Source organism: Dipodomys merriami, unplaced genomic scaffold, assembly GCF_024711535.1.
Source record: "Dipodomys merriami isolate MVZ:Mamm:240054 unplaced genomic scaffold, mDipMer1.0.p SCAF_6, whole genome shotgun sequence".
Classification (NCBI taxonomy): Eukaryota; Metazoa; Chordata; class Mammalia; order Rodentia; family Heteromyidae; genus Dipodomys; species Dipodomys merriami.
This window is the reverse complement of record NW_027206179.1, coordinates 10,143,883-10,169,994: the sequence shown is the minus strand read 5'-3', so window position 1 is coordinate 10,169,994 and position 26,112 is coordinate 10,143,883. Positions and strand designations below refer to the sequence as shown.

General features: G+C 38.5%; 2 protein-coding genes across 2 annotated transcripts in view; both read right to left on the bottom strand.

Annotated features, from left to right (window-relative positions):
• Positions 1–3,697, bottom strand: part of Zfr2 (zinc finger RNA binding protein 2) — an 87,973-nt gene extending 84,276 nt beyond the window's left edge. Inside the window, exon 1 of the mRNA XM_070003298.1 lies at positions 3,639–3,697. Within this exon, the coding sequence (XP_069859399.1) occupies positions 3,639–3,697 (59 nt within the window). The remainder of the gene's footprint in view (positions 1–3,638) is intronic.
• A 4,136-nt stretch (positions 3,698–7,833) lies between these two features.
• Positions 7,834–21,693, bottom strand: LOC138814293 (vomeronasal type-2 receptor 116-like). The gene is made up of 6 exons (XM_070003297.1): positions 21,647–21,693; positions 13,958–14,246; positions 12,121–12,927; positions 10,946–11,173; positions 9,886–10,009; positions 7,834–8,747 (listed from the first exon to the last, which is right to left on the bottom strand). Exons 1-6 carry the CDS (start codon positions 21,691–21,693, stop codon positions 7,834–7,836), a joined length of 2,409 nt encoding a protein of 802 aa, XP_069859398.1.
• Positions 21,694–26,112: the final 4,419 nt, after the last annotated feature.

The window sequence follows — 26,112 nt, the reverse complement described above, 5'->3', positions numbered from 1 at the left end:
TGGAAAATGTTCCCTGTGCTGCTGAGAAAAATGTGTATTCTGATGCTGCTGGGTGAAATATTCGGTAGATGTCTGTTAAATCTAGTTGATTTATGCAGTTGTTTAGATCTGTGGTTTCTCTGTTGAGTTTTTGCCGAGTTGTTCTAACTAGTGGGGGTAGTGGTGTGTTAAAGTCCCCAGTGGTTAATGTCTTTGGATCTATGTGAGATTTGAGGGAAAGTAGTGTTGCTTGGATAAATTTGGGTGCTCCGTTGTTTTGCAAATATAGATTTAGAATTGTAATATCCTACTGAAGGAGAGATCCCTTAATTAGTATGTAGCGACCTTCTTTATCTCTTCTCACTAATTTTAATTTGAAGTCTTTTTAATCTGATATTAGGATTACAACTCCCGCCTGTTTATGGGGGCTGTTTGCTTGGTGGATTTTGTTCCAGCCTCTCATTTTCAGAATTTGTTTGTTTTTATGGGCAAAGTTTGAGTTCTGAAGGCAGCAGATAGAAGGATCTTGCTTTTTAATCCAACTAGACAGTCTGTGTCGCTTAATTGGAGAGTTAAGTCCATTAATGTTGAGAGATAGGACTGAGAGGTATTTGGGAGTTCCTGCCATTTTATCCACCACCTTGGGGACTGTGGCAACTGGGTTCTTCCTATGGTTCTTGGATTCTCAGTTTGGGTGCTGTTTCTTGGCCTTTATTGTGGTCTTGTTGGTTTTCTATGTGTATGACATCTTTAAGAATCTTTTGTAGGGCTGGTTTGGTGGAGACATATTGTTTCAGTTTTTCTTTGCTATGGAAGCTTTTTATTTGACCTTCAGTTTTGAAGGAGAGTTTAACTGGGTACAGTATTCTTGGTTGATAGTTGTTTGTCTTTAGGGGATGGCATACATCATTCCAGGCTCTTCTTGCTTTGATTGTCTCTGCTGAGAAATGTGAGGTGATTCTAATTGTTTTCCCTATATAGGTGATTGATCTTTTCTCCTTGACAGCTTTAAGGATCTTTTCCTTGGTCTGAATTGATCCTGGGCAGATTATAATGTGATGGTTTGATGTCCTGTTCTGGTTTGGTCTATTTGGGGTTCTAAAAGCTTCTTGTATCTGAATAGGCCTATCTTTTTGCATGTTTGGGAAGTTGTCTTCTAGGATCCTGTTAAATAAACTTCCAAGACCTTCAACTTCTGTCTATGTGCTCCTCTACATCCATTATCCTCAGGTTAGGCCTTCTGATGCTGTCTTCCAAATGTTGAATAGATCTATCATATTTCTTGGATTTGTCTTGTATAGTTGTCTGTTCTTTCTCTATAATATGTCTGTTCTTTCTCTATAATATCTAGGCTGTCTTCAATCCCCGAGTTTTGATCTTCTGCCTGGTCTAACCTACTGTCAAGTCTTTCTACTTTTTTTGTTTTTCTTTTCTTTCTAATTGGTTGTCTTTGTTGGAACTTTGTTTTAGATCTTATATGAACTTCTTCCTTAATTTGGTGTTCAGTGTTTTTTCTCAGATCACTTAGTTGATTGGTTATGGTTTCCTTGGACTTCCATTCCTTCTGTTGGGCTCCATTCATTATTCCTTTTGTGGTCTCCCTGAATTCTTTCAGCTGTCTGTTTATGGATTCCATGGGTTCCTGTATTAATCTTTGTTTATTCTCATCCAGCTCTCACAATTCCTGTAATTCTCTTTGACTGTTCTCAGCCTGCTCATGCAATTCCTGTTTTTCCCTTTGAGTAGCTTCCTCATGCTCATAAGATTCCTGTATTAATCTTTGGTTTGCCTCCTCTCTCTCCCTATTATGCTCACACTGAGTTCTTTGCAGGTTTTCAATCTTTTCATTTACCATGGTTACCAGTAGTGTTTGGAGAGCTTTTTGGGAACTCTCTTCTGGTTTATTCATTAACTGATCAGTCACCTGATTATTATGAGTGGGAGATGAGATAACTGGACTTGCCTGCTTTCTTGCATTTTTCTGGCTTGTTCTGCCCATTTGGTATGAAAGGAACACCAATTTTTGCTAGAACACTTTTAAGGCAAGTATCAACCAGAATCCTGTAGTTGCACAGTAAAAATGCCTGCCGGTACAGTGTAACTGTGGATTTCTTTCTCTCTTTTTGTCAGTTATGAGACTTGAACTCTGGGCCTGAGTGCTGTCCCTCAGTGCTTCAGCTCAAGGCCATTGCTCTACCACTTGAGCTATAGTGCCGCTTCCTGTTTTATGGTGGTTTATTGGAGATAAGAGTTTCACAGACTTTGCTGCCCGAGCTGGCTTTGAACCAGGATTCTCAGATCTCAGCCTCCTGAGTAGCTAGGATTACAGGCATGAGCCCCTGGTGCCTGTCTACAACTATGGATTAATGGGATAAGAACAGCAAAGAAGGATTTGGCAAACTAGAAATGATTAGGTTTAGGGAGAAATGTGGGGTAAAATAGGATTAGAGGAATGTGGAGAGGTAAAAGGAGAGTGAATTTAACCAAGTCCTAATTTCAGAGAGCAAAATGGATTGGAGAGAGATTTAAAAACACAAGAAAAAGTGGAAAAACAAAAATTTAAATTTTAAAATTGAAACTCTTAAAAATTATGTAAGTTTAAAGAAATGATATTTAGAGAAGATATGGATAGGATGAGAGAAAGGGAGGGATAGAAAGGAAACATGAAAAACTAATATATAAAAATACTTAAAATTAGTTATTTGAAAATTACATAGGTATAAAGAGATAATACTGCTATTAAAGAAATTAAGCCTAACAGGTTGTGAATTGACTAATAAATTTCTGGATTAAGTATGTATACAATCGTGGATAAGGCCTAATAATTGACAACCAGTATATATCTGGGGATGAATAGAACAGTAATTAAGTCACACAAAAAAGAAAGAGAGAAAAAAAGAAAAGAATAAAAAAAGGACTAAAAGATCAAAAGAGATTTAAAAGAAAAGCACACATACGCATATAAAACTAAAATAAAAATTATGAGGGAAAACGATTAATAGAAAACAGTATTAAAAATAAAAATTAAAAAATGTACAAAAAAGTTGATTTTTTTTTTGCGGGGGCGGGGGAGGGTTAGGGAGGGAGGGAATGGGAAGATCCTGTATCTCATTTGTGTCCATAACCAGTCTCTTGGTGGAGTCTCTGGTGTACTTGTGGTGTTTGGTTTTCCTGTGGCTTGATTGTTTTCTTAAGTCAGTTTGTTTGAGCAGGCAGAAAAATGCTCTGTGTTACCCAGGATTTACCCAGGATCCTCCTCCCAGGCTAGTTCAGTGGTAGGGAGATCTGCTTTGAGTATCACAAAAGAGGGAGATGGCTGTTTCCTCTACTTTGGAGATGCTGTGATGAGGCTAGGTTCTGGGTAGGGTTGAGGCCTTTCAGCAAACAGTAGCTTTCCCCTGAAGGGCTAGCTTCTGAGACACTCACAGAGCTCAGCCTGGAGCCATTCTCAGGGTTTATGTTTACTGAATTTCAATTGATTGTCTAGGCTGCTGTAGGGAGGGGCAGCCTCTGGCTCTGTTTACCTAGTGAGGAAAGCCACTCCTCTGGTGGTGGAGCTTCTTCTGCCTGGGCTGGGAGACTTTCCCCTGGGTGGAGTTGAGCCTGGCAGGTCAGGTCAGGTTCCTATGACCTGCTAAATGACTCTTTTGTTTTCTTACAGGGTCTGAGTTGGAACTAGCTGCTCAGCCAGGCCTTTGTCAGTATCAAAGATGGCCATCTCCGGTTTTGGTGGTGGGGGAGGGTCAGCCTTCCCTCCTCTGCTCCCTGAGAAGGAGTGAGGATGTCAGGATTGTACTTATGCTGGAGTGTTGGTTCCTGGGTCATTTCTGGGCTGCTGTCTGCAGGATGAAGATATCTGTTCCTTGTCAGTTCTTGCTGGTGTTGAATTGAATCCGCTCACCCGTTGTGTCTGGTGCCTTTGTCCTGGACTTTCTCTGTAGGTATTGTGGCTACAGCCTCTGATGCTGCTGCAGTTGCTGTGGCTACTGGCATGTGCTCAGCTCTATCACCTTGCCTGGATTTTCCCTCTCTGGCCAAACTCTCTGTACTGTGATGGCACACTTGGTGTGATTCTCTAGCCTAGGACTGTCCACTGGAACACTAAAACTGCTTTCTATCTGAGAGTTTGTTTACCCTCCAGCTTCTCCTCTGCCTTCTTCCTCGGAATATCCGTGATAATTTTATATGTGCACACAAATTCTTTTGATCTGATGTGCCTTTATCCATTACTTTTATTTCCTCTGAAAATTTAAATTATTCTATCACCATGTAGTAATTCATTTCATTCATGCATGTAAATTTCCTCATGTTTTTATAGAATATATGTAAACCTTTTGAAATAAAAAGTCAGATAAAAACTTTGATATAGCATTTAATTTATAATTACTCTCCCCTCCAGCCACACAGTCGCTCTCTCTCTCTTTCCCTTTCTCTTTCTCTTCTCTCTCTCTCTCTCTCTCTCTCTCTCTCTCTCTCTCTCTCTCTCTCTCTCTCACACACACACACACACACACACACACACATACACACACATATACACACACAACCAAGATAGGCAAATCTTGACTCAGGGCCCATATCCAGCTTGCTTTTTATTTATAAAGTTTGTTTGGAGCACAAAAGAAAACTAATTTTATGTGAATATGTTTTCCATTCTTCTTTCTGTCCTATTTATCTTTCAGGTTCTCTTTTATGTGCAATTAGCTTTCTCCATAACTGCCATGCATACACACTTGCTTCAACACATCCATCCATGCATGTATGCATTCTCTTCATTCTTTCAAGAGAAAAGAGGGTTATGTAAATTTATAGAAGTTTCAACTAAGAAGAAATTAACAAGGATTAGCAAGTATCATGCAAAATCACTGAAATCAAATATTTTCCCATTCACTTCATTACACAATGAGGCTTCAGTATTTTATACTATAATATAAACTCAAGTCCAATAATGAAATTGTAAAATAAGTAAGAAAGCTAGGCAAAACTATATAGAAACTAATAAGTACTTAGATAATATCTTGCAAGGCATGCACTCTACCGCTGAGCCACCTTCCCAGCCCTTCATATCTTGATTAGTATATTGAGGAAGTTGGAAATACAGTATACTTAGTTTCATTTGTTAAACATCTTGCTCTCAAAAAAAATGAACACATACATTATTTTGTCAGTGTTTTGTTTTCAAGAAGTTTTCATTAGCATAAATTAATAGCTACATAGTCTTTTATTAGAAATATAAATCTGAGAAAAAGATCAAAGTCGTTCTGAGCAGGAAAATCCATGAGACTCTTAGTTCCAATTAAATGTGAAAGAACTAGAAATGAAGCTGTGATTCAAACTGTAATGCAGACTTGAATGAATATATTAAGCGAATATATTAATGAATATATTAAGTGTAGGCACTGAGATAAACAATGTATGCATAAATTTAAGTACATTCAGAAGAAATGTGTGCTAAGGATTGGTACAGACAAGAAACAAGTACAATTATGTCTAAATGTCTTAAATATGTGATTCTGCAGAAATAGTATAGGAGCCACTAAGCCAACCTATTTGAAATAATAAGTAATGCTTTCCTGACCAAATGAAGAATTTTGAAATATGACAGACAAACATGTTCATGTGTCAATAGCCTCTAAGTGATTCCATTACAAGAATTAATCTTATGTATATTGAGTTCAGAAATTTCCATGTACCAAATTAATGAAAAGTAGATAAACAATAAATTGAAAGTTATTCTGTACCATAGGAGCAAACTATGATGAATTACTTACCTTTTAATACAGGCATTTAACTTAAGACTAAAATCTTAAGATAAAACTCACAAAGTCTTCTACATTGCAATCTTGAATTGAGTAGTTCTGTAGCATATACAAGTTATTCCTAAAGCCTTATGAGGAAAGCAGAATGAGAGGGAGATAGACAGAGAAGGAGAACGAGAAAGAGGGAGAGAGGCAGAAAAATAGGGTCAGGTCCCACAAAAGAGACTCAGGATTATAAAAGGCAAACATGTGGATAGAAATATATAAGTATTGAACAAAGCAATCTGTAAGGATCATGTTAAAAGGTGAAGTTTTGTGAAGCAGAATATAATAGTAAAATGTATTAGAAGACTATGCAACATGGTAGTGTGTAGACACAAAGCTAGTATGCTTGAAAATTTAGAAAAATGATTGAGAAAGACAACAGTGAAAAGAAACTGAGAAGAAGGGGTAATACGATTAAGTGCAAGACAGGTTGGGTCATAGGAGAGCTCTATGTGGAGTCTTTTGAGGAAACTCCATACTACTTTCCAAAGTGGTTGCACAAGTTTACACTCCCACCAATAATGCAGTAAGGTTTCCTTCTGTCCACATGCCCTCCAGTATTTGTTGTTATTAGAGTTCTTGATTATAGCCATTCTAACTGGGATGAGTTGGTATCTCAATGATGTTTTGATTTGCATTTCTTGTATGGCTAGGGAGGTTGAGCATTTCTTCATGTGTCTATTGTCCCTCCTTCTTTCCTCTTCAGAGAAGTTTCTCTTTAAGTATTTATAGCCCACTTATTTATTGGGCAGTTGTTTGTTTGAGGATTTGTTGTTGGAGGTGGGCATTTACCCAAATGATCACAAAGAAGACCACACTAAAGTTACCAGCACAACTGTGTTTATTGCAGCATCATTTACCATAGCTAAGATATGGAACCAACCCAGATGCCCCTCAGTAGATGAATGGATCAAGAAAATGTGGTATATATACACAATGGAATTCTGTACCTCCATCAGAAAGAATGACATTGCCCCATTTGTTAGGAAATGGAAAGACTTGGAAAAAATTATATTAAGTGAAGTAAGCCAAGCCCAAAGAAATATAGGTCCCATGGTTTCCCTTATTTGCAATAACCAGTATATGTCTGAGACAAACAGAAACTGTCAGACAAGTTGATGTTAGGCGAAATGAACCCCAAGATAAGGATTCAAATATTTTTTTCTTTCTTGCAATTGTTTCCAACCTATAAGATGATTTCTTTGTTGCTTTGTATGTACCTCCCCCAGGGTACAAGTCCTGCATTCACTGTATTTGATATTGTTATAATTTGTGTAGGGGAAGGGAAAAAACAAACCGTTTAAATAGGGTTACAGGTGGACCCATTAGAACAATGAGATGTACAAGTCGTTATGTCCAAAAATGTACTTTAGAAGTTTGGCGGGGTGGTGAGTGGGGGGGGGGAGTGGTGGTCGTTGGTAGTGTGGGAGTCGGGGAGTGGAGAGGGGAAGGGATGGTATGGGGAAATAAAGGAGGAGGCAACAATGCTTGATAAGAAATGTACTCACTATCTTGCCCATGTAATTGTTACCCCTCTGCATGGTATTTTCACAATAATAAACAAAACTGAAAACAACAACAACAAAAAACCGACAGGCACCCTTACCTCACTTCTGTAAACCTGTTTACTCAGGAGGATGAGATCTGTGGATGGTGGTTGAAAGGTGTGTTTGAAAACTAGTCGAAACAAGAACGCCCATGAGGCTCTTATCTCCAATAAAGCACCACTAAACTGGAAGTGACACTGTGGCTGAAGTAGTAGAGCACTAGCTTTGAGCTGAAGAGCTCAGGGACAGCATGTAAACCTAGAGTTCAAGCCCCATAACTGACCAAAAGAAAAAAAATATTAAGTGCCGATTAAATAGGAGGCCCCAAATCTATACAAGAAAAATTCAAATTCAAATGGCTATCAACACCACTTGTGACTGCCAATACTAGAAAATGAGCAAAAGACACTTATTATGGAAGTAAAAATGCTACAATAGAAAGTGATAAAAACAATGGAAAATTACTGTAGATGTAGATCACATCTTCTGTATTCTAATCAACCCTAGGAGCTTAATTGTTTTCTTTTATCCCTAAAAGCATGCAAAGAATTTCTATTGGGCATTAACAAGATGATGTAGCACTTTGGGGCAAAGATGCAGCCTAGGAGCCCTGCACCAGAGGCCAAGATGGAGAAGACCTCCACAGCCACCATGACCTTCCCCTTGGCACTGTGGCAGACAGGCAGGAAGGTGAGCCACACACTGCAGAACACCAGCATGCTGAAGGTGAGGAACTTGGCTTCATTGAAGGTGTCAGGCAGGTTCCTGGCCAGGAAAGCCACAGTGAAGCTGGCCAGGGCCAGGGAGCCCAGGTATCCCAGGACACAGTAGAAAATGGTGAGGGAGCCCTTGTTGCACAGGATGATGATGTGGCCATGTTCAGAGAGTGTGTGTGTGTCCACAAAGGGAGGAGAGGTTCCCAGCCAGACTCCACAGAGCACCACCTGGATGAGGGTGCAGATGGGGATGATGAAGTTAGGAGCCCCTGATACCAGCAGCCACCTCATCCTTCTCCCTGGAGAAGTGGCCTTGAAGGCCAGAACCACAGTCACTGTTTTGGCCAAGACAGTGGAAACAGCCACAGTGAAGACAAGTCCAAATGTGATCTGCTGCAGGATGCAGGTGACTGTGTTGGGATGGCCAATGAAGAGCAAGGAACAGAGGAAACAGAAGATAAGGGAGATGAGCAAGATGTAGCTGAGAGTGCGGTTATTGGCCTTGACAATGGGGTTGTCATGGTATTTGACAAACATTCCAAGAACAGCAGCAGTTAGCATAGAGAAACAGAGAGCCAGGCAAGCCAGAGCCATGCCCAAGGGATCTCCAAAAGCCAGGAAACTTGCAGTTCTCAGGAGGCACTGGTTTCTCTGTGTGTTGGCATACTGATGATTCGCACATTTCACACACTGGTCCATATCTGGTAAGAAGTGTAATCTACCATTAGCTCTTGTGAATGTCTGTTTCTTCAAAGGAATTAGGAAATGGTTCACTTCTATGTATTCCTAATATGTCAGCATTTAGGATAATAAAACTATTTTTTGTTGCTTTTCCAAACCATAACCCTATCTCATATCCTGTTTATTTAAAATTTTTTTCCTTTAGTGATTACCACAATTGTTAATAATATGCCAGTTGGGGTATTCTAATATCCTAACAACAACTCTCTATACCTTTTCTTTTACTTTAACAGAATTATGCCAAGTTCTGTAATCCTATTGAAAGTGATAAATTATACAACTTACACTTCCTTACTTCCCTACATGTCCTCTGTACAATATCAAATTTTTTTTTTTTGTCCGTTGGGGGGCTTGAACTCTGGGCCTGGGCACTGTCCCGTAGCTCTTCAGCTCAAGGCGAGCGCTCTACCACTTGAGCTACAGCACCACTTCCGGTTTTCTGGTGGTTTACTGGAGATAGGAGTCTCACGGTCTTTCTTGCCCGGGCTGGCTTTGAACCGCCATCCTCAGATCTCAGCCTCCTGAGTAGCTAGGATTATAGGCGTGAGCCACCATCGCCCAGCTACAATATCAATTTTATCCCTATCTTATACCTCATTATATACGTCTCTCTTATTGCTCTGGGAAGCAGTAGGAATAGGGAAACCACTCTTGGACATTCTACAGTTATGCTCTCTTGCTAATCAGAATGCACATTTCTGACTACTTGCTCTGTTACATGAACTGTTCTGAGCACTGACAACTAAAGATATGCCAGATACTTGTTTTCTATGTGGACAAATGGTTAGTTTTAAGATCAACACTGTCATAAATACTTGTATTTAACTTTATGTTAGAGTTTATATGATTATTGATAAGAGGTATTCCTGGAGATAACTTTGCCTAGAAAACATTTTGATTAGAAAATATTACTCAAATATGTAATTCAAAGCCATGACTTATCCTATTTGAATAGCAATACCAGTACTTTTCACAACTAAATTATTAACCGAGATAAGGAACATGGGGTCTGTAATCCTAATGTACAACTTCTGAATTGATTCATTTAGGTTGAGGAAAACTAGAGAGAGGTGAAGAATTTCTTCATAATAGACTTACCTGTCTCATTAGCAATCTCATTCTCTGGGCAAGAGCTACAATCAAAGCAACAGGCAGCTTTTCCCTCTTGAGGAGATTTCCTAAATCCAGGACCACAACTCTCACTGCAGACAGAGCGAGGAGTCTGAGGAAAATCAGGTATTTTAGTAAGTGTTCAGACTTTCACACCTAACACTCCATTGTTTTAAAACAAATTCATCATTTTCAAGGCTTAGATTAAGTATAATGTTTCTATGCAGTTAAGTGCAGTGAATTAATTGAATTGTGTTATAGAATTTTATATCCCATAAAACTCAATGGCTTATGTGCTAGTACGTTGATTTCAACCCTGCAGAAATATTGCAAAATAAGATGGAAACTAATCTTGAGGAAGTAAGTCCTAGTGTACAGCCCTGTGGAACTTGAATTCATGTCATTGTTTTACCTTGTCCCGTACTCATCTGTCACATGGGAAAGAGCAAGGAGGAAGACCTCCATTTTATAGGATTATGTGAACCCAAGTCCCATCATAACTTCCTCTTCATTTTCCAGTGGCCATGAGATGAGAATCTTCTCACAGGTGCCTTCAATGATTCCTCTCACCAAAGGTGCTTAATTAGCAGTTCAACTGAGCATTTAGTGAAACATCCACAGAAGCGAACAAAACATACCTTTTAAAGTGATGCATAAAGTGATTCCTCAGATACTTTGTCATAGTGTTAGAAACCTACTAGAAAGATAATATTCTAAATCAACACTGAGAAACACATTTAATTTTTTTGGTGCTGATTCTGTGGCTTGAATTCAAGGTCTGAGCACTGACCTTGAGTGTGTTTTGCTCAAGGTTAGCCCTCTACTACTTGAGTCAAATCTCTACTTCTAGATTTGTGGTGGTTTATTGGCCATAAGAGTCATAAACTTCCCTGCTTGGGTGACTTTAAACCATGATCTTGAACTCTCAGCTACCTGAGCAGCTAGGAATATAGGAGAAAGTTGCTGGCACTCAGGCAGGTATAAATTTATAGGGAAACTATTGCTTACTTATATGTTGTTAAAATGAGTATGATTAGATCCAACCCACCTCAGTAGCTCCTGTGGCCCACTCTACCATATCTTCAGATACAGACAGTTGATTACCATGGAGAGCATATGGAGAAAACATTCCTACTTTCACCTGAAGTTCAAGACCTTCTGGAAAATTCCAAATGTTCAGAATGTCATACTGTGGCTCCAGTTTCCTATTATCATCCAAAATCACTTGATCTCCTGAGGGATTGTAAAATTGGATGTTCCTTAGGAAAGTGTGAAGCTAAAACAGAAACAACAACTTATAGTGAAATATATCCCAGAATTAAGAGAGAAAACCTGATTTAAGCAAAGCTCCCAATGGCCCTTAATCTCTCATTCCAAAGTCAAGATTAGCTCAGAAATGTAATGAAGTATCCTAGACAAAAACCTTTGGAGGAATAAAGATAATCTTCCTGAATCCCTGTCATTCAGAAAAAGACTACAAGGCCTTTATTCAAGAGAAACCAGTATCACATAAATAGCCATGAATGAGACAGTTGTCATTTGTCTAGCTGCAGCTTGTCACAACCACTATTTTTTATGAGCATCTATAGTTTAAACTTGCTAAATTTTTAATACCAAAGTTGAATGAAACTAGATCACTAAAGAATAATATGGACAATTCTGCTCAGCAGGTGATCCTTTGCTGTTACTGAAGAAACATCTGGGAGAAAGCTGTATTTACAGTTTTCAAAACATTAGCTATGATTATGTTGAGGTTATATATAACTAAACAAATTCACCAACTGGGTACTGGTGGCTGAGTCTTGTAATCCTAGCTATTCAGGAGCTGAAATCTGAAGATTGCAGTTTGAAGCCAGCCCAGCAGAATCATCCTTGAGACTCTTATCTACAATTGACTACTCCAAAAAGCCAGAAGTAGTGCTATGGTTCAAATTGTAGAGCACTAACCTTGAGCACAAAGACTCAGAGACAACACCTGGGAACTGACTTCACACCCCTGGACCAGCCAAAAAATAGGGAAATATGGATTGTATTTTATCTTTGTTGCTGGTCATATTTTCTTGAGAGGAGATAAACACATATCTACAGTAACTCACAGATATTTAAACAAAAATAATTTCCTGGGTTTGCCAAAGCACCTGAAATAATTAATTTCATGAAGTAAGAAATCCTCTAGGATGTACCTTTGTTCATGGTGTGAGTCATGAGCAGAGAAGACATTACCTGTGCAGGGGAAGGCACAGTCCCTTTTCCATTTCCCATTGTTTGAACTTCTGTTTGATGAATCAGAATCTTATGGAGAACCTGGGCCAAAGCATACACTGCATTGTATATATTGTAACTGTCTCCAGACATAGTCATGTCAAAAACCTGCCCAGGCAACCAATCCAAAGATGCATCATGAGAACAGCTCTCCCACATTACACATTCAGACTCTGAATCTGAGCAGTTAAAAAAGAGAAACCACAGCCTAGCAAGAAAAAAGTCTTCTGGGTATTTGGCAGGCTTAACTGCCTTGATAAAATCTTTAAATCCAGAAACATCTGCATGATGGTGTGAAAAAATGAGAGGTACGTGCAATGAGCCTAGCATGAAATACTTCTTTTTCATGGTTGAATCCCACTGTGAGTTCATGATACAGACTTTACCTTTGATTAAAAGTTGCTCAATACATATAACTAAATCTAGTAGTGATTCATTATCACCATAAATGATGAGGACATTTGTTGAAGATTTATTTATCTGGTTATAAACTCTCATTAATTTGAATATATGTGACAGTCCTTTGCTTGAGATTAGTAGCTCATAGTCTACACAAACTCTGTTCTTGGCCATCTCTTCTTTCAATTCAGCAAGAACCCACAAACCATTCTCATCTTGTGAGGTCAACAGTCCAACCCAGCTCCAGCTGAAGTAAAGCAGTAAGGAGACCATGGCAGTGGCTATTGATGTGTCCTTTGGTGCCATCTGATAGAGAGCAGGAAACTTGTTATGGTCACTCAGGACATGATCAAAAGGCCCAAAGGTAAGCTAAAGGGAAAGAATATTGGACGTTCCATGAGTGAGAAGATGGCCATGCATCACAGTCTCAGTCTTGAAGTATATTAAGAACCATTTGAAGTAAGTGGAAGATAATGTTTTGTTTTAGTTTTTGAAAAAATTTGAATTGATTTTTAATAGTTGTACAACATACCAATTTAGTTGTAAAATGCCTCTGGATCTTTGTCAGTATTGCTATCAACTCCTCCCATCTATATCAACCCCACTCATTCCCTGATTTTCCTTATTCCATTTTCACACATGTACGAATTATGTGTTTTTTTTTTGCCGGGCCTCCATTCTCTGTTCCTCTGCATTTCCACTTATCATCTACCCTTCTCACACAAGATAAGCCTCAGCTTTGTGGTGGTCATTTTTTTATACTGTCAGTAGATCTGTAAGGGTACACCAGGGTTTCACCCCTGTGTATTCCATACTTTGTTCTGATTGATTATATATGTAAATGAGTATGTGTTACATATTTAGCTCATATTACTCCTTCTCATTCTGTACCTGACTTACTTAATTCATCACAATATCTTGCATTTGTGTGTGTTTGTGCACACATGCATGCACATTCATGCCAGTACAGGTGCACAAGTGCAGGGCTTCATGCACTTATGTGCTTGGCTTTTTCCTTCAAGGCTAGTGTTCTGCCACTTGAGCCACACATTCACTTCCTTTATTTGCTGGAGATGTTTCCCGAGTAGCTAGGATTACAGGTGTGACCCACTAGTACCCTGGTCAACATATCTGCACATTTCAAAGTAATTTTCCATTCCCTAATTTGTTGGAAGAAAATTATTGATAGGGTTTGAAACAATAAATAATCCATTTGCCTGTATAATCCTTCCATCTCCTCTTCCAAACCCTGGCAATATACATACCTCACAAGTTTTGAGTAGTTGTTGATACCACATAATTTGATAGGTTCATAGCTCCAGTCTCTTCCTATCATTCTGACCCCTAAAATGACACTAAAATAGATATTTTTATAAATGTGTATCCCTCCTATCATCACCTGTGGAAATCTGTAGAGGTCTAGCAGTGTCCCAATCTGGGCTGATGTTATTCCTAATGGTCCTGTAAGTACTGCTACAGATGTGGTGTCTCTTATACAAGAGTAGTTTGGAATCTTGTACTTTCCAAAGAGCCAAATGAAGGGATTCTTGAATATTCTCTGAGCTCCAATGTAAACATCATAGATATCAAATCCCAGAGTCAAGTTATGTAAAAGTTCAGGGTTTTTGTTGATCTCCTCAATAGCAAAAACTAAGGCCAAAATAAGCTGATAGTTCTTGAAGATAGACCTGCATAATGAGCATAGAAATTGAGGAGGAATGTTTAAAAACTCAAACGTAAGACTTTGATGGATTGAATGCTTGCTTCTTTGCCAATGAATATTAAAACATTATTCTGAATTGAGATGGATTGTGAATGTAGTTTTATGCTTAGATACAGGTTTAGGTACTTAGGTACAGACATGAGGGGAATATGTCATGAAGGAGAGTCAGAAACTTATTTAAGCTGAGACATAGCTAGTTTGTCCCCCATTACCACATGCACCACAGCAAAAAGCTGTTATCCATTAAATATGGATTAAGCTTTCAGAAGATATCAGGCAGTCTCTTTCTTTATCTTAGGATATTTAGCTTCACCTGTGGAAAATAAATCTTGTGCTTTGAATCACTGAGGTTATGTTATATGTTTGTTTATTTTGCCAGCACATATGGATATGAATTTGCCTCTGAGTACTGCCTTTTTTGTATCCCAAAGGAGTTGGCACTTGTGTCTTCATTTAAATTAAATCCCAGAAATAATTGAAGTTTCTTTTCTCCTGAATGACCCACTGATTACTCAGCAACGAGTATTTTCCATGAATTTGAGTATTTTCTGTGATAGTTTGTACTGTTGAACTCTACTATAATTGTGTTGTGATCTGACAGGATACAGAGCATGTATTGTTGAAAATTTTTCTTGTTCATTAATGTTTTTGTCTTTTGGATTGAAAAATTTTACTTCAGCACATCTTGTAGGAAAGGTCTTTTAGATATCAATCAATCAATCAGTCAATCTATCTATCTTCTGTTAACTGTGCTTGTCTATGAATATCTCTATCCTTCTTTCACTTCTAAAGCAATCTTTGCTAAATACAACAGTCTTGTTGGATACGTTGCATATTTTTCAATCTTCAGTACTTCATACAATGCCCTCCTGGCATGGATCTACTGAGGAGTCAGCTGTTAGGGAAATAGGGGCACATTTATATGTTCTGGGTCCCATTTCTCTTCTAGTCTAGGGAATATTCTCAGTACATATATTTCACTTATGAGAGCTTGATCAAATTTGATTTACCTTTCATCTTTATGTATCTTGCATTGTATCTTTGTGGACATTAGGAATTTTACATTCTCACTATTTATTAGAAAAAGCATTATAACATTTTGGGCATTCTCAATCATTTACTGAACCTGAAATACACTAATTTTTGTTCCTTTGAAATACTGCTGTCAAATTTCGATAAGCCTCTTTTTCACACGTCACACTTGCTTCCAGTTACTCATGTATAATTGTATGTTCAGAAAGCATTTCTTCAATGTCACTATTTTTTCCTGTTTGAAGACACCACTAACGTGATAGGTTTCCACTGTGATAATTTCACACACATCTGTTGATCAAGTTGATATTTTCATTTTCATCTCCATCTTGCCTCCATTGTTTCATTTTTTAAACAATGTGAGTTGATTTCATAATGCTAAGTTTTTATAATGTACACATACACCCTTGTATAGACAAATGTAACAAAAAGAAGGAAGGAAGGAGGGAAGGAAGGAAGGAAGAAAGAAAGAAAGAAAGAAAGAAAGAAAGAAAGAAAGAAATGCAGGCAGGCAGGCAGTACTCAGAGGCAAATTCATATCCATGAGTACTTGCCTCAACAGATTAGAAAATTCTCAAATCAACACCTTAATGATGCACCTCAAGCTTCTAGAAAAAGAGGAACAAGACAAACCAAAACCCAGTAGTCTGAAGGAAATTGTTAAAAGTGTAGCAAAATTATATGAATTAGAGAGTAAAAAACTATACAGAGAATCTACAAAATCAAAAGTTAGTTCTTTGAAAAAGTAAAATTGAAGCTGAAATATGGGGAATTTGGATCTGGGTGGTGCCATCTTAGCCTCCTGGTGGATGGTTGGTTCTGGCATCTTGTCTTCATGGTGGGGGAAAGTGAAGTCCCCTGCCTCCCAGGTGATTGGCATGTGAATCCCTGGAGGCATGGGCAGGCACTTGTCTGATAGGTTATTAATCCTTTCACTCCACTGGCAGGGACTGAGAGTTTCCTGTAACCTTGCTCCCTGACCTAACCCTGTTTAGGCTCACACTAGCTCATGTGCCACTAAGCCCTGCCATTTGCTTCCATGTTCTTGTCCTATTTCTTGTCTCCTGTCTTCTGTCTCTTATCTGGCCCTATGGCATCTTATTTGAATTCTCTTTTGGAACTGAAATTTTTTTTTGGTCGGTCATGGAGTTTGAACTCTGGGTCTGGGCGCTGTCCTTCAGCTTTTCAGATCAAGGTGACTGCTCTACCGCTTGAGCCACAGCACCGAATGGCTCTCTGGTGGTTTATTGGAGCTAAGAGTCTAATGGACTTTCCTGCCTGGGCTGGCATTGAACCACCATCCTCAGATCTCAGGCTTCTCAGTAGCTAGGATTATAGGTGTGAGCCAATGGTGCCCGGCATCTGAATTGGTTTGTTGGTAATATTATTTTCTTTGTTTCCTCTCTGGCCTGCATGGCTCAGTTTCCTAACAGTGTTAAGTGTATTTATTGGCTGCCACCACCATGTGGTTGCTGGACTTTTAATAAAGACTTTGATTCAGCCTTTGAACATGTGACTTTCTGTTGTCTCACCTGACAACAGAGCCACCCAAATAAAAAATTAGATATGAAAAGGGAAACATCACCATAGACTCAAGAAAAATTCAAGAATATTAAAAAAGAGCACTTTATAAGCTTCTGTAGAAGAACTATATCTCAGAAATGATAGATTTTTGGGCAAAATAAATATACCCAAACTGAATCAGGAAGACATGAATCAGCTAAACAGACTTACCACAAGCAATGAGATTGAATTGGCAGTAACAGACATCCTTCCCAAGAAAAACACAGATCCTGATGGTTTCATAGCTGAACTCTTTATGACCTTTAAAGTAGAATTATCACCAATACTCCTCAAATTCTTCAATGAAATAGAAAGAGATGGAACACTACCAAACTCATTCTATAAAGCCAGTATACACTTATCCCAAACCAGATAAGGACACGTTGAGAAAAGAGAACTTTGGAACTAACTCCTTGATGAACATTGATGTGTAACTTCTCAACAAAATGCTGGCAAATGGAATCCAACATTTGATGGAGAAATCATACACTATGATCAAATGGAATTCATTAGAGGGGATGCAAATTGGCTTAACATATGTAAGTCAATTTATTATAGCATATCAACAGAAGTAAGGACAGAACCACATGATCTCTCAATAGAGTCAGAAAAAGCCTTTGGCAAGAGTCTGTACTCCTTTTTGATTAATGCTCTGGAGAAGCTAGGAATCTCTGGAACATTCCCCAGTATAATGAAGACTGTATATGAGAAACCTACAACCAGCATTATGCTTAATGGTGAAAAACTAAAGTCCTTTCCCCTAAAAGCAGGAACATGACAAAGTTATCCACTCTCCATTGTCTTCAGCATAGTATTGGAGTCTAGCAAGAGCAATAGACAAAAGAAAAACACTTAGAGTATCCAATAGGAAAGTAACACCTAAAACTATCTCTTTTTACAGGTGACATGGCCCTGTACTTAAAGGACCCCAAAATATCCTCCTGCAAGGTACTAGAGTAGATCCATGAATTTAATTCAGTGATTAGTACATGATAAAATGAATTGTTTTTCAAGGCAAATTTCAAGGGATAAATTGGTCTTTGGCATAAATAAAAATAAAGAGAATGTCAGAATCCATAGACACAGAAAAAGAAGTAATAAAATGGAGCTTTTTGCTTAAATCTGGAGTCCAGATAATGTACTTAAGAACCTACACTGTATCTGAAGAAACCAGAAAACAAACCCCAAATTACTAGGAAGAATGAAATAACCAAGTGGTAGAAAAAGGATTAGCGACTCAATAAAATAATGATGAGGTTCTACAAAAACAACAGGGTGATAAGAATGAAGTTAAATCATGAAGAAGCAAAGGGGAAAGCAACAACATTGCACATATCAACATATACCCTTTGTTATTTTCGATGTCAGAATTAGTATGGTGAAAGTAGCCATATTACTGAAAAGCCATCTACAAATTCTGTGCAGTCTCCATCAAAATTCCTATCACTTCCTTCACAGAAATAGAAAAGGCAAGACTAAATTTTATGAAAAATGAAATCCTTCCTTAGTCAAAGCTATCCTCAGACACAAGAACAATACTGAAGTATCCCTGTATCTGCTTTTTTCTTCTTGTTTCCAGCCATAACAGCAGATTAAATACTGACAAAAAGAGACACAGGGATCAAAGAAATATAAGACCAAGAATTACTTGCAAACAACCAGAGATATTTGATTCTTGGAGAGGTTGCCAAATAATCCATGGCCTAAAGATGGCACCCTTACTAAGGGGGGTGGGCACTGTGAAACTGGATATCCATGTGTCAAACAGTAAAACTAGACCTTATGTTTCAACCTGTGTTGTGTTACAAACTCAACATTGACCAGACCTTAATAGAGATTGGAACTTGATGAGCAATAGAGAAAATGAGGAGAAACATACATACACAGGTAACTGAAATAGAACTCAAATAGTTCATAAAATGACATCAAGAATTGAGCTCTGGATGTTACTAAGCAATAGAATTCTTTCACATTTCCAGTGCTGGGGAGGGAGGTGGAATGTAGGGCTTTCTGAATGGGCCCTACATTCTATCCCCCTCCCCAGCACTAGAAATGTAAAGTATCTGTGCTCGTATCCAATTTAAAAGCTTCAGCACAAAGAAAGAAATGGTGGGGGCTGCGAAGGTGGCTCAGTGGTAGAGCGCTTGCCTTGCATGCCAGAGGCCCTGGGTTCGATTCCTCAGCACCACATAAACAAAAAGAAAAAAGCCGGAAGTGGCGCTGTGGCTCAAGTGGTAGAGTGGTAGTCTTGAGCTGAAGAGCTGAGGAACAGTACCCAAGCCCAGAGTTCAGGCCACAAGAAAGGAATGATGGACAGACGAATAGTTAAAAAGACTGGTATCTATACATCTCACAGAATTAATCACATAATGTAAAACAACCCTAACTCTTAAATAGCAGTAGGAAAATATCAAATCAAGGAACAGATATTTTAAAAATTAAAAAGTGCAGATAGAATATTAGTACAGAAAAATGTTCAACCATTTGAGCACTCAGGGAAATACAAATCAAGGCTACAGTAAAGTTACCTATCAACTCAGACAAAAATTGCAATTTTGGTGATGGTCTATAAATATTAGGATTGGAGAATCCTCAAGAAATTAAAGCTATTTGTACTGGTGACTCATGCCTGTAACCCTAGCTGAACCTGAGGTTGTGAGCCTAAGATCTAGAAACAAAGCCAGCTGGGGCAGAAAAGTCCATGACCCACTTTATCACCAGTTAACCAAGAAAAACCTAGCAGTAGAGGTGTAATTCAAATGGTAGAATATCAGTCTTGAGAGGAAAGGCCAAATAAAGTAAGTGAAATCACCAGTACCTTGTGTCTGTGACCCTAGCTACTTCAGAAAGATGAGAATGAGAAGAAAAGTAGAGATTTGGAGAGAAAATAGGATGTGGGACAACAGACAAAACATGATCATAAATAGAGTGGTTGACTATAATCAAAATATGTGACATTCTGTGGAACTATCATGTGAACTATAATGGACCATATTTTATAAAAACTGCATGTAGAGTTGAGTCAAATCTGTCACCCAGTGATGTCCAGTTGGAGGAAAGGTGGTGAATAAAATTGCTATCTGTAGTCAATTCCAAGGATAACATTTTACTAACCCAGACCAGACTTTAAAACGTTGTATCTGTGGGTAGACAAGAAACATCCATCAGCTGAACCATAATACTCAGTGTGTCTTTTTTGGCATACTAACAAAAGTACTCAAATGTATTTTGGGAAATGAAGAGAATGAAAATCAGCTAAACATGGATAGTCTGGAATAAAAAAAATAAGCTTAGCCAGACAGTGGTGCCTATGCCTATAGTTTTATCTCCACAGGATGCTGAGATGTGAGGATCATGTTTTGAAGCCAGATTGGGCAGGGATGTCTATGAGACTCTTATCTCCATTTAACCACCAAACCATGCAGAAAGGGGAGCTATGGCTGAATTGTTTGAGCACTAACCTTGAGCAAAAATATTCAGGGACAGTGCACAGGCCGAGTTCCCAGGACCAGCACCAAAGAAAGATCAACAAAATACCAGTGACATATAAGATAAGGACATTTATCTTCTGTAGCACAGAAGAGAGTAATTGCTGCACTGGGATCTCTGCTCTGGACTGTGGGCATCTACCTCAGGCTAACTTGTCACACCAGCACTTGGAAAGGAGTGCAAGTGATAGACAAAAAGACATTTTCTCTTGTGATAGCATGAGATAGTTTGCTAGAATTTCTTGAAGTTCTGTAGAGTCTGTTTTTCTTTCTTTCTTTTTTTTGTATAGCTATTAACAAAACTCACTGTTAATAGACCAAAAGCTAAGAATATGCTTATGTGCAAATAAAGCAGAACTCACCTTGGGCAGATAAAATTCTGCAATAAGGGATCTTTGCGAATGCTGACCTGCCTGGTAAAGCCTGGGTTATGAAGCATCTGATATGTAATAAAGACACAAGACTTAGTTTGACACAGTAACTGCTTGTCTATAGTAAGTATGTGTGTATGTGTGTGTGTCTGTCTGTGTCTGTGTATGTGTCTCTGTGTCTGCATGTGTGCCTGTCCTAGGGCTTGAAATCAGTCATTGGACACTGTCCTTGAGATTTTTTTTTTTTTTTTTTTTTTATTGTGACACTACTGTACAGAGGGGTTACAATCACATGAGCAAGGTAATGAGTACATTTCTGCCTTCTCCTCTGTTTTTCCCCTACCATCCCTTCCCTATTGCTCAAGGCCAGCACTCTATCAATTGAGCACAGCTCCACTCCCAGCTTTTGACTGGGTAATTGAAGATAAAATTCTCAGATTTTCCTGCGTGAGCTGGCTTCAGACTTTGATCCTCCACTATCATCCTCATGATTAGTTAGGATTATATAGGCATGAGCTACCAGCCTACAATAAGCAATTTTATCAGTGTCCTCAAAGTACACATCTTACTAAGGAAAAATTCTCACAGGTTGATTGTAATAACATCACTTCATCTTCTGCAATGACTGCTGTGTTATAGCAGATACAAGCATGCTGGAATAAAGTGAAGTTACCTACCTGGACAGAAGCAGCTACTTGGAAAGAAATAGAATCCTCTCCTACTACCAGGCAGAAAATCACTCAACAATAGATGTAAGACAAAATAATAAAACTGAGCTGCTTCTGGTGCTGTAGGGATGGAGGTCAGTGTAGAGGGACAGAGAACAATGATGGGTGCACCCAGAGTTTCCTCAGCCATCGACCATCCTCAGAAAAAAACAGTAAATGGGAATAAAGTGATAAGTTTCTTACGGTTTGTTCTCTTCTTGGCTGGAAGCATGGCTGTTACTGTCATCCATTCCCAAAGTGTAGAGAGGGAAAAACCCAGTGATCATCACATCTCCACCCATGTGTGCTCGGTGCTTCATAGTAGAGAAGCAGCTAGTGCCAGCCAAGGACCTGACAAGGAGGGGAAGCTGGAGAAGGAGTGTTAAAGTCAAAAGGTACATCCTTGAAGCATCTGCCATGTTGAAATTTTGGCTAGAAATGAGGACATGTCAGTTATGTATATTAGTATATCTTTGTATATGAGCATATGTGTCTTTTTATTGATAAGAGATCAACACTATATCTCACCTTTCATGAAAGCCTCTTGTGAGTCCCCAGAAGTTGTGTGTAAAGTATTCCCTGGAGCTGTTCATCAATGACCTTCATCCAGGAGAAAAACATGAGTTGGAAAACATGTTTGTAGATTTGAGTTCTTTACCCCAGGAGTTATGATTTCATCCAAGACTGAAGATAGTGAGGCTCCAGAGATGGCATTATTTTGAATAATATTTTTGCCCAACATCTGTGTCAAGAAACTATTCTCATGAAAGCCATCTGGGATGATGCAGCCAGATTGCTTCAGAAGATTCTATATGTCCTGTGCATGGTGAGATGTCCACAGAAAGTCTGTGCCTCTCACATGTCAACTGAAGTTATGAGTACATCATTCTCAGAGGATCAGTTCACACACACATACAATGTCCTGTAACAGAACATTGGTGGTTGATACCAGCTGGTTTCAGTAAAAATCCTTGTGCAGAGGACTCCAGAACTACAGCCACTTACTGTTGCCTGAGGAAACAATGTTGTTGCTGAAACTAGCAATTACATGTCAGTAACTCATTGTCAATGCTGTACTTGAGTTCTACTTTTGCATTTTGAACTTTTACTTTCAAACAGGCAATTATTAAGTTGCTAACATAGATGAAGACATTTTCATGATGCACTGCATTGAAACCATGTTGTAGTAGAGGAAATGCTTCTGTATCACAAACGTAAATGAATCTCAAAAGCAACTCTATGTTTTCAGGTTGTTAACATATGCTAGGCCCAAATTCCATGCAGAGACTTCAGTGGCCATGGAGAACAGAGCTACTTCAGGGCAATGAACATACTCTACACAAGGCTGTAGTGTTGGATTCATATTATGGTATACTTGTTCACAATCATGCACTGAGTATCAGAAAATATACATCACATATGCATTTTAAGAATGCATGAGGAATAGGAAAATTTTTCCAATGAGATTGCCAGTGGTCTGTTACATGTATATATTCATTACACTATAATGGATCTTATCACTTATTTTGAAAATTCTTAGGAGCATGTGTTATCTGAACAGAGGATTTATTTAGACATAATGGGCCTCAGTCTCACAAGGTGTTGGTAATGGTTTGAATCATAAATCTATAGTTACTTTTTTGCTTTGTATATGTTTTTTTATTGTAAAAATAATGTACAGAGGGGTTACAGTTACATGAGTAGGGTAATGAGTACATTTTGTATGGAGCATATCTTTTCATCCTTAGAGCAAGTTTAGTAAGAGAAAGTAAATTAAACCCCTCTGTACAGTATTTTTACAATAAAACAAACACACATATAAAGAGAAAGTAAATTATATATTCAATGTAGTGACTGAGATAGACCAAAGGCCATGACAAATGTAGAAAATGGAAATGAATGAGAAAGTTCAAGTTTGAAATAAGGACTAAATTATTTCAACCATTGGGTTCTGGTGTTAGATGAGAGCTCTGTGTCCTTCAGAAAGTTCTGGGTAAATCAAAGCAAAGAGAAATTGTTTTATAACTCTACAGTAACTGATCTTAAATTTTCATTTTTATATTCTTAGATTTTATTAGTATATATTGTAAAAATTGGATTCCTTATGATATTTTATATGTTTGTGATTTCTTATAAAATTCACCTCATCCCTCTTGCTTGTACCACCACAACTTTTCAAATCAACTTTCATGACCTCCATTATTGTTTTTATTCATAGATGAGAAGTTTTTAGTGTTAGAAATCACAGAAACCTTTTGATAAAAATCAGTAAAAAGTTTTGCTCCATTTTCCTTTTTCCCTTCCTTCCCTTGTCTATATCCTTCATCCATTTCCCCATGAACTTCAGTCACTACCACTAATCTTTTTCTGCCTCCTATCCATCCATCCTTCAATACATCCATTCATCCATGCCTACCTTGTCTTCATCCAGAATGTACATATTGTGTAAGTTCACTTAAAACTGCCAAGATGAAAGTAGAAGCTGGTGGCTGGTGACTCATGCCTGTAATCCTAGCTAGTCATGTGGCTGAGATCATGGTCCAAATTCAGTCTGTGCAGGAAAAGTCTATGATACACTCATATCCAATTAACCACTAAAATGTGGACTGTGGCTCAAATGGGCGAGCACTAGCTTGAGGGTAAAGGATCAGGGATAGTGCTCAGGCCCAGTGTTCAAGCTGCTGGACTGACCAAGAAAATTATACAAGGGTCTAAAACCAAATACTCTTCCAGTAGCATCATAAAATACATCACAAAATGAGGATTCAATGTTTTACTCAGTAATGCATATTCAACTGCATGAACAAATATCTGAAATCAAGAAGGAATGTGAAAAATAAGTTCATTAGAAACAATTATGTTTTAAATGGTTTTATTGTGAAAATACTTTACAGAGGGGTTACAGTTACATGAGCAAGGTAATGAGTACATTTCCTATTGAACATTGTTACCTTCTCCTTTGTTTTCCCCTACCATCCCTTCCCTCCATAGCTCCTAACTCCTCCCTCCCCCCGCCCCCCCCAAGTTGTAAAGTTTATTTTCAACGTAGTGTCTTGTACATCTCATTGTTATAATGGGTCAACCTGTATCCTTATTTCAGCATTTTGTTATTTCCCTTCCCCTCCCAAAGTAAAAAAAATTATAGACAAGATGAAGGGCACCAACATCAAATACAGTGAAAACAGGGTTTATACCACGGGGCAAGTATACACAAAAGAAACAAAAAAAAATCACAGCACATTATAAATACATTAAAAACAACAGCAGGAAAAATAAAACCACTTTGTGTCCCTATCTTGGGGTTCATTTTGCTTAGCATCATCTTATATGGTCATATGTACATAGCTTTTGACCTTTTCTGCTTGTCCTAGACATATACTAGTTATTGCAAATAAGGGAAACCATGGGACCTATTTATTTTTGGGCCTGACTTACTTTACTTAATATAATTTTTTTCCATGTCTTTCCATTTCCTAACAAATGGGGCGGTATAATTCTTTCTGATGGAGGCATAGAATTATAGAGTTCATGTGTGTGTGTGTGTGTGTGTGTGTATCACATTTTCTTTGTTTTTTTGTTTTTTTGGGTCTGGTCATGGGGCCTGAACTCTGGGCCTGAGCACTGTCCCTCAGCTCTTCAGCTCAAGGCTAGTGCTCTACCACTTGAGCCACAGTGCCACTTCTGGCTTTTTTCTTTTTGCTTATGTGGTGCTGAGGAATCAAACCCAGGGCCTCTGGCATGCAAGGCATGTGCTCTACCACTGAGCCACCTTCCCAGCCCCGTTTATTTGTTTTTTGTATATCACATTTTCTTGATCCATTCATCTGCTGAGGGGCTTCTGGGTTGGTTCCACATCTTAGCTATGGCAAATAATGCTGCAGTAAACATAGTTGTGCTGGTAGCTTTAGTATGGTCTTGTTTGGGATCATTCAGGTAAATGCCCAAAAGTAGGATTGCTGGGTCATAGGGGAGCTCTATGTGGACTCTTTTGAGGAACCTCCATACACTCTCACCAACAATGCAGTAAGGTTCCCTTCTGTCCACATCCCTTCCAGCATCTGTTGTTATTAGAGTTCTTGATTATAGCCATTCTAACGGGAGTGAGATGGTATCTCAATGTTGTTTTGATTTGCATTTCTTTTATGGCTAGGGAGGTTGAACATTTCTTCATGTGTCTATTGGCCATCCTTCTTTCCTCTTCAGAGAAGTTTCTCTAAGTCTTTAGCCCACTTATTTATTGGGCAGTTGTTTCTTTGAGGATTTGTTGTTGGGGGATTTAAATTTTTGAGTTCCAAGTATATTTTAGATATGAGACCCTTGTCCATTGTGTGGCTAGTGAAGATCTTCTCCCAATCCATAGGGTTTCTATTGATCTTGCTAGCTATGTCCTTTGCCATGCAAAAGCTCTGCAATTTCACACAATCCCATTTGTCCAACCTTTCTTTGATTTGTTGTGTTTCTGGGTCTCTATTAAGAAAATTTCGGCCTGCTCCAAGGAGACCTAGGGTTTCTCCTATTCCATCCTGTAATGTTTTCAGAGTGTGTGCTTTGACTCCAAGGTCTTTGATCTGAAATTTTTTTAATAGAGACCCAGAAACACAACAAATCAAAGAAATGGTGGACAAATTGGATTGCATGAAGTTGCAGAGCTTCTGTATGGCAACGGACAT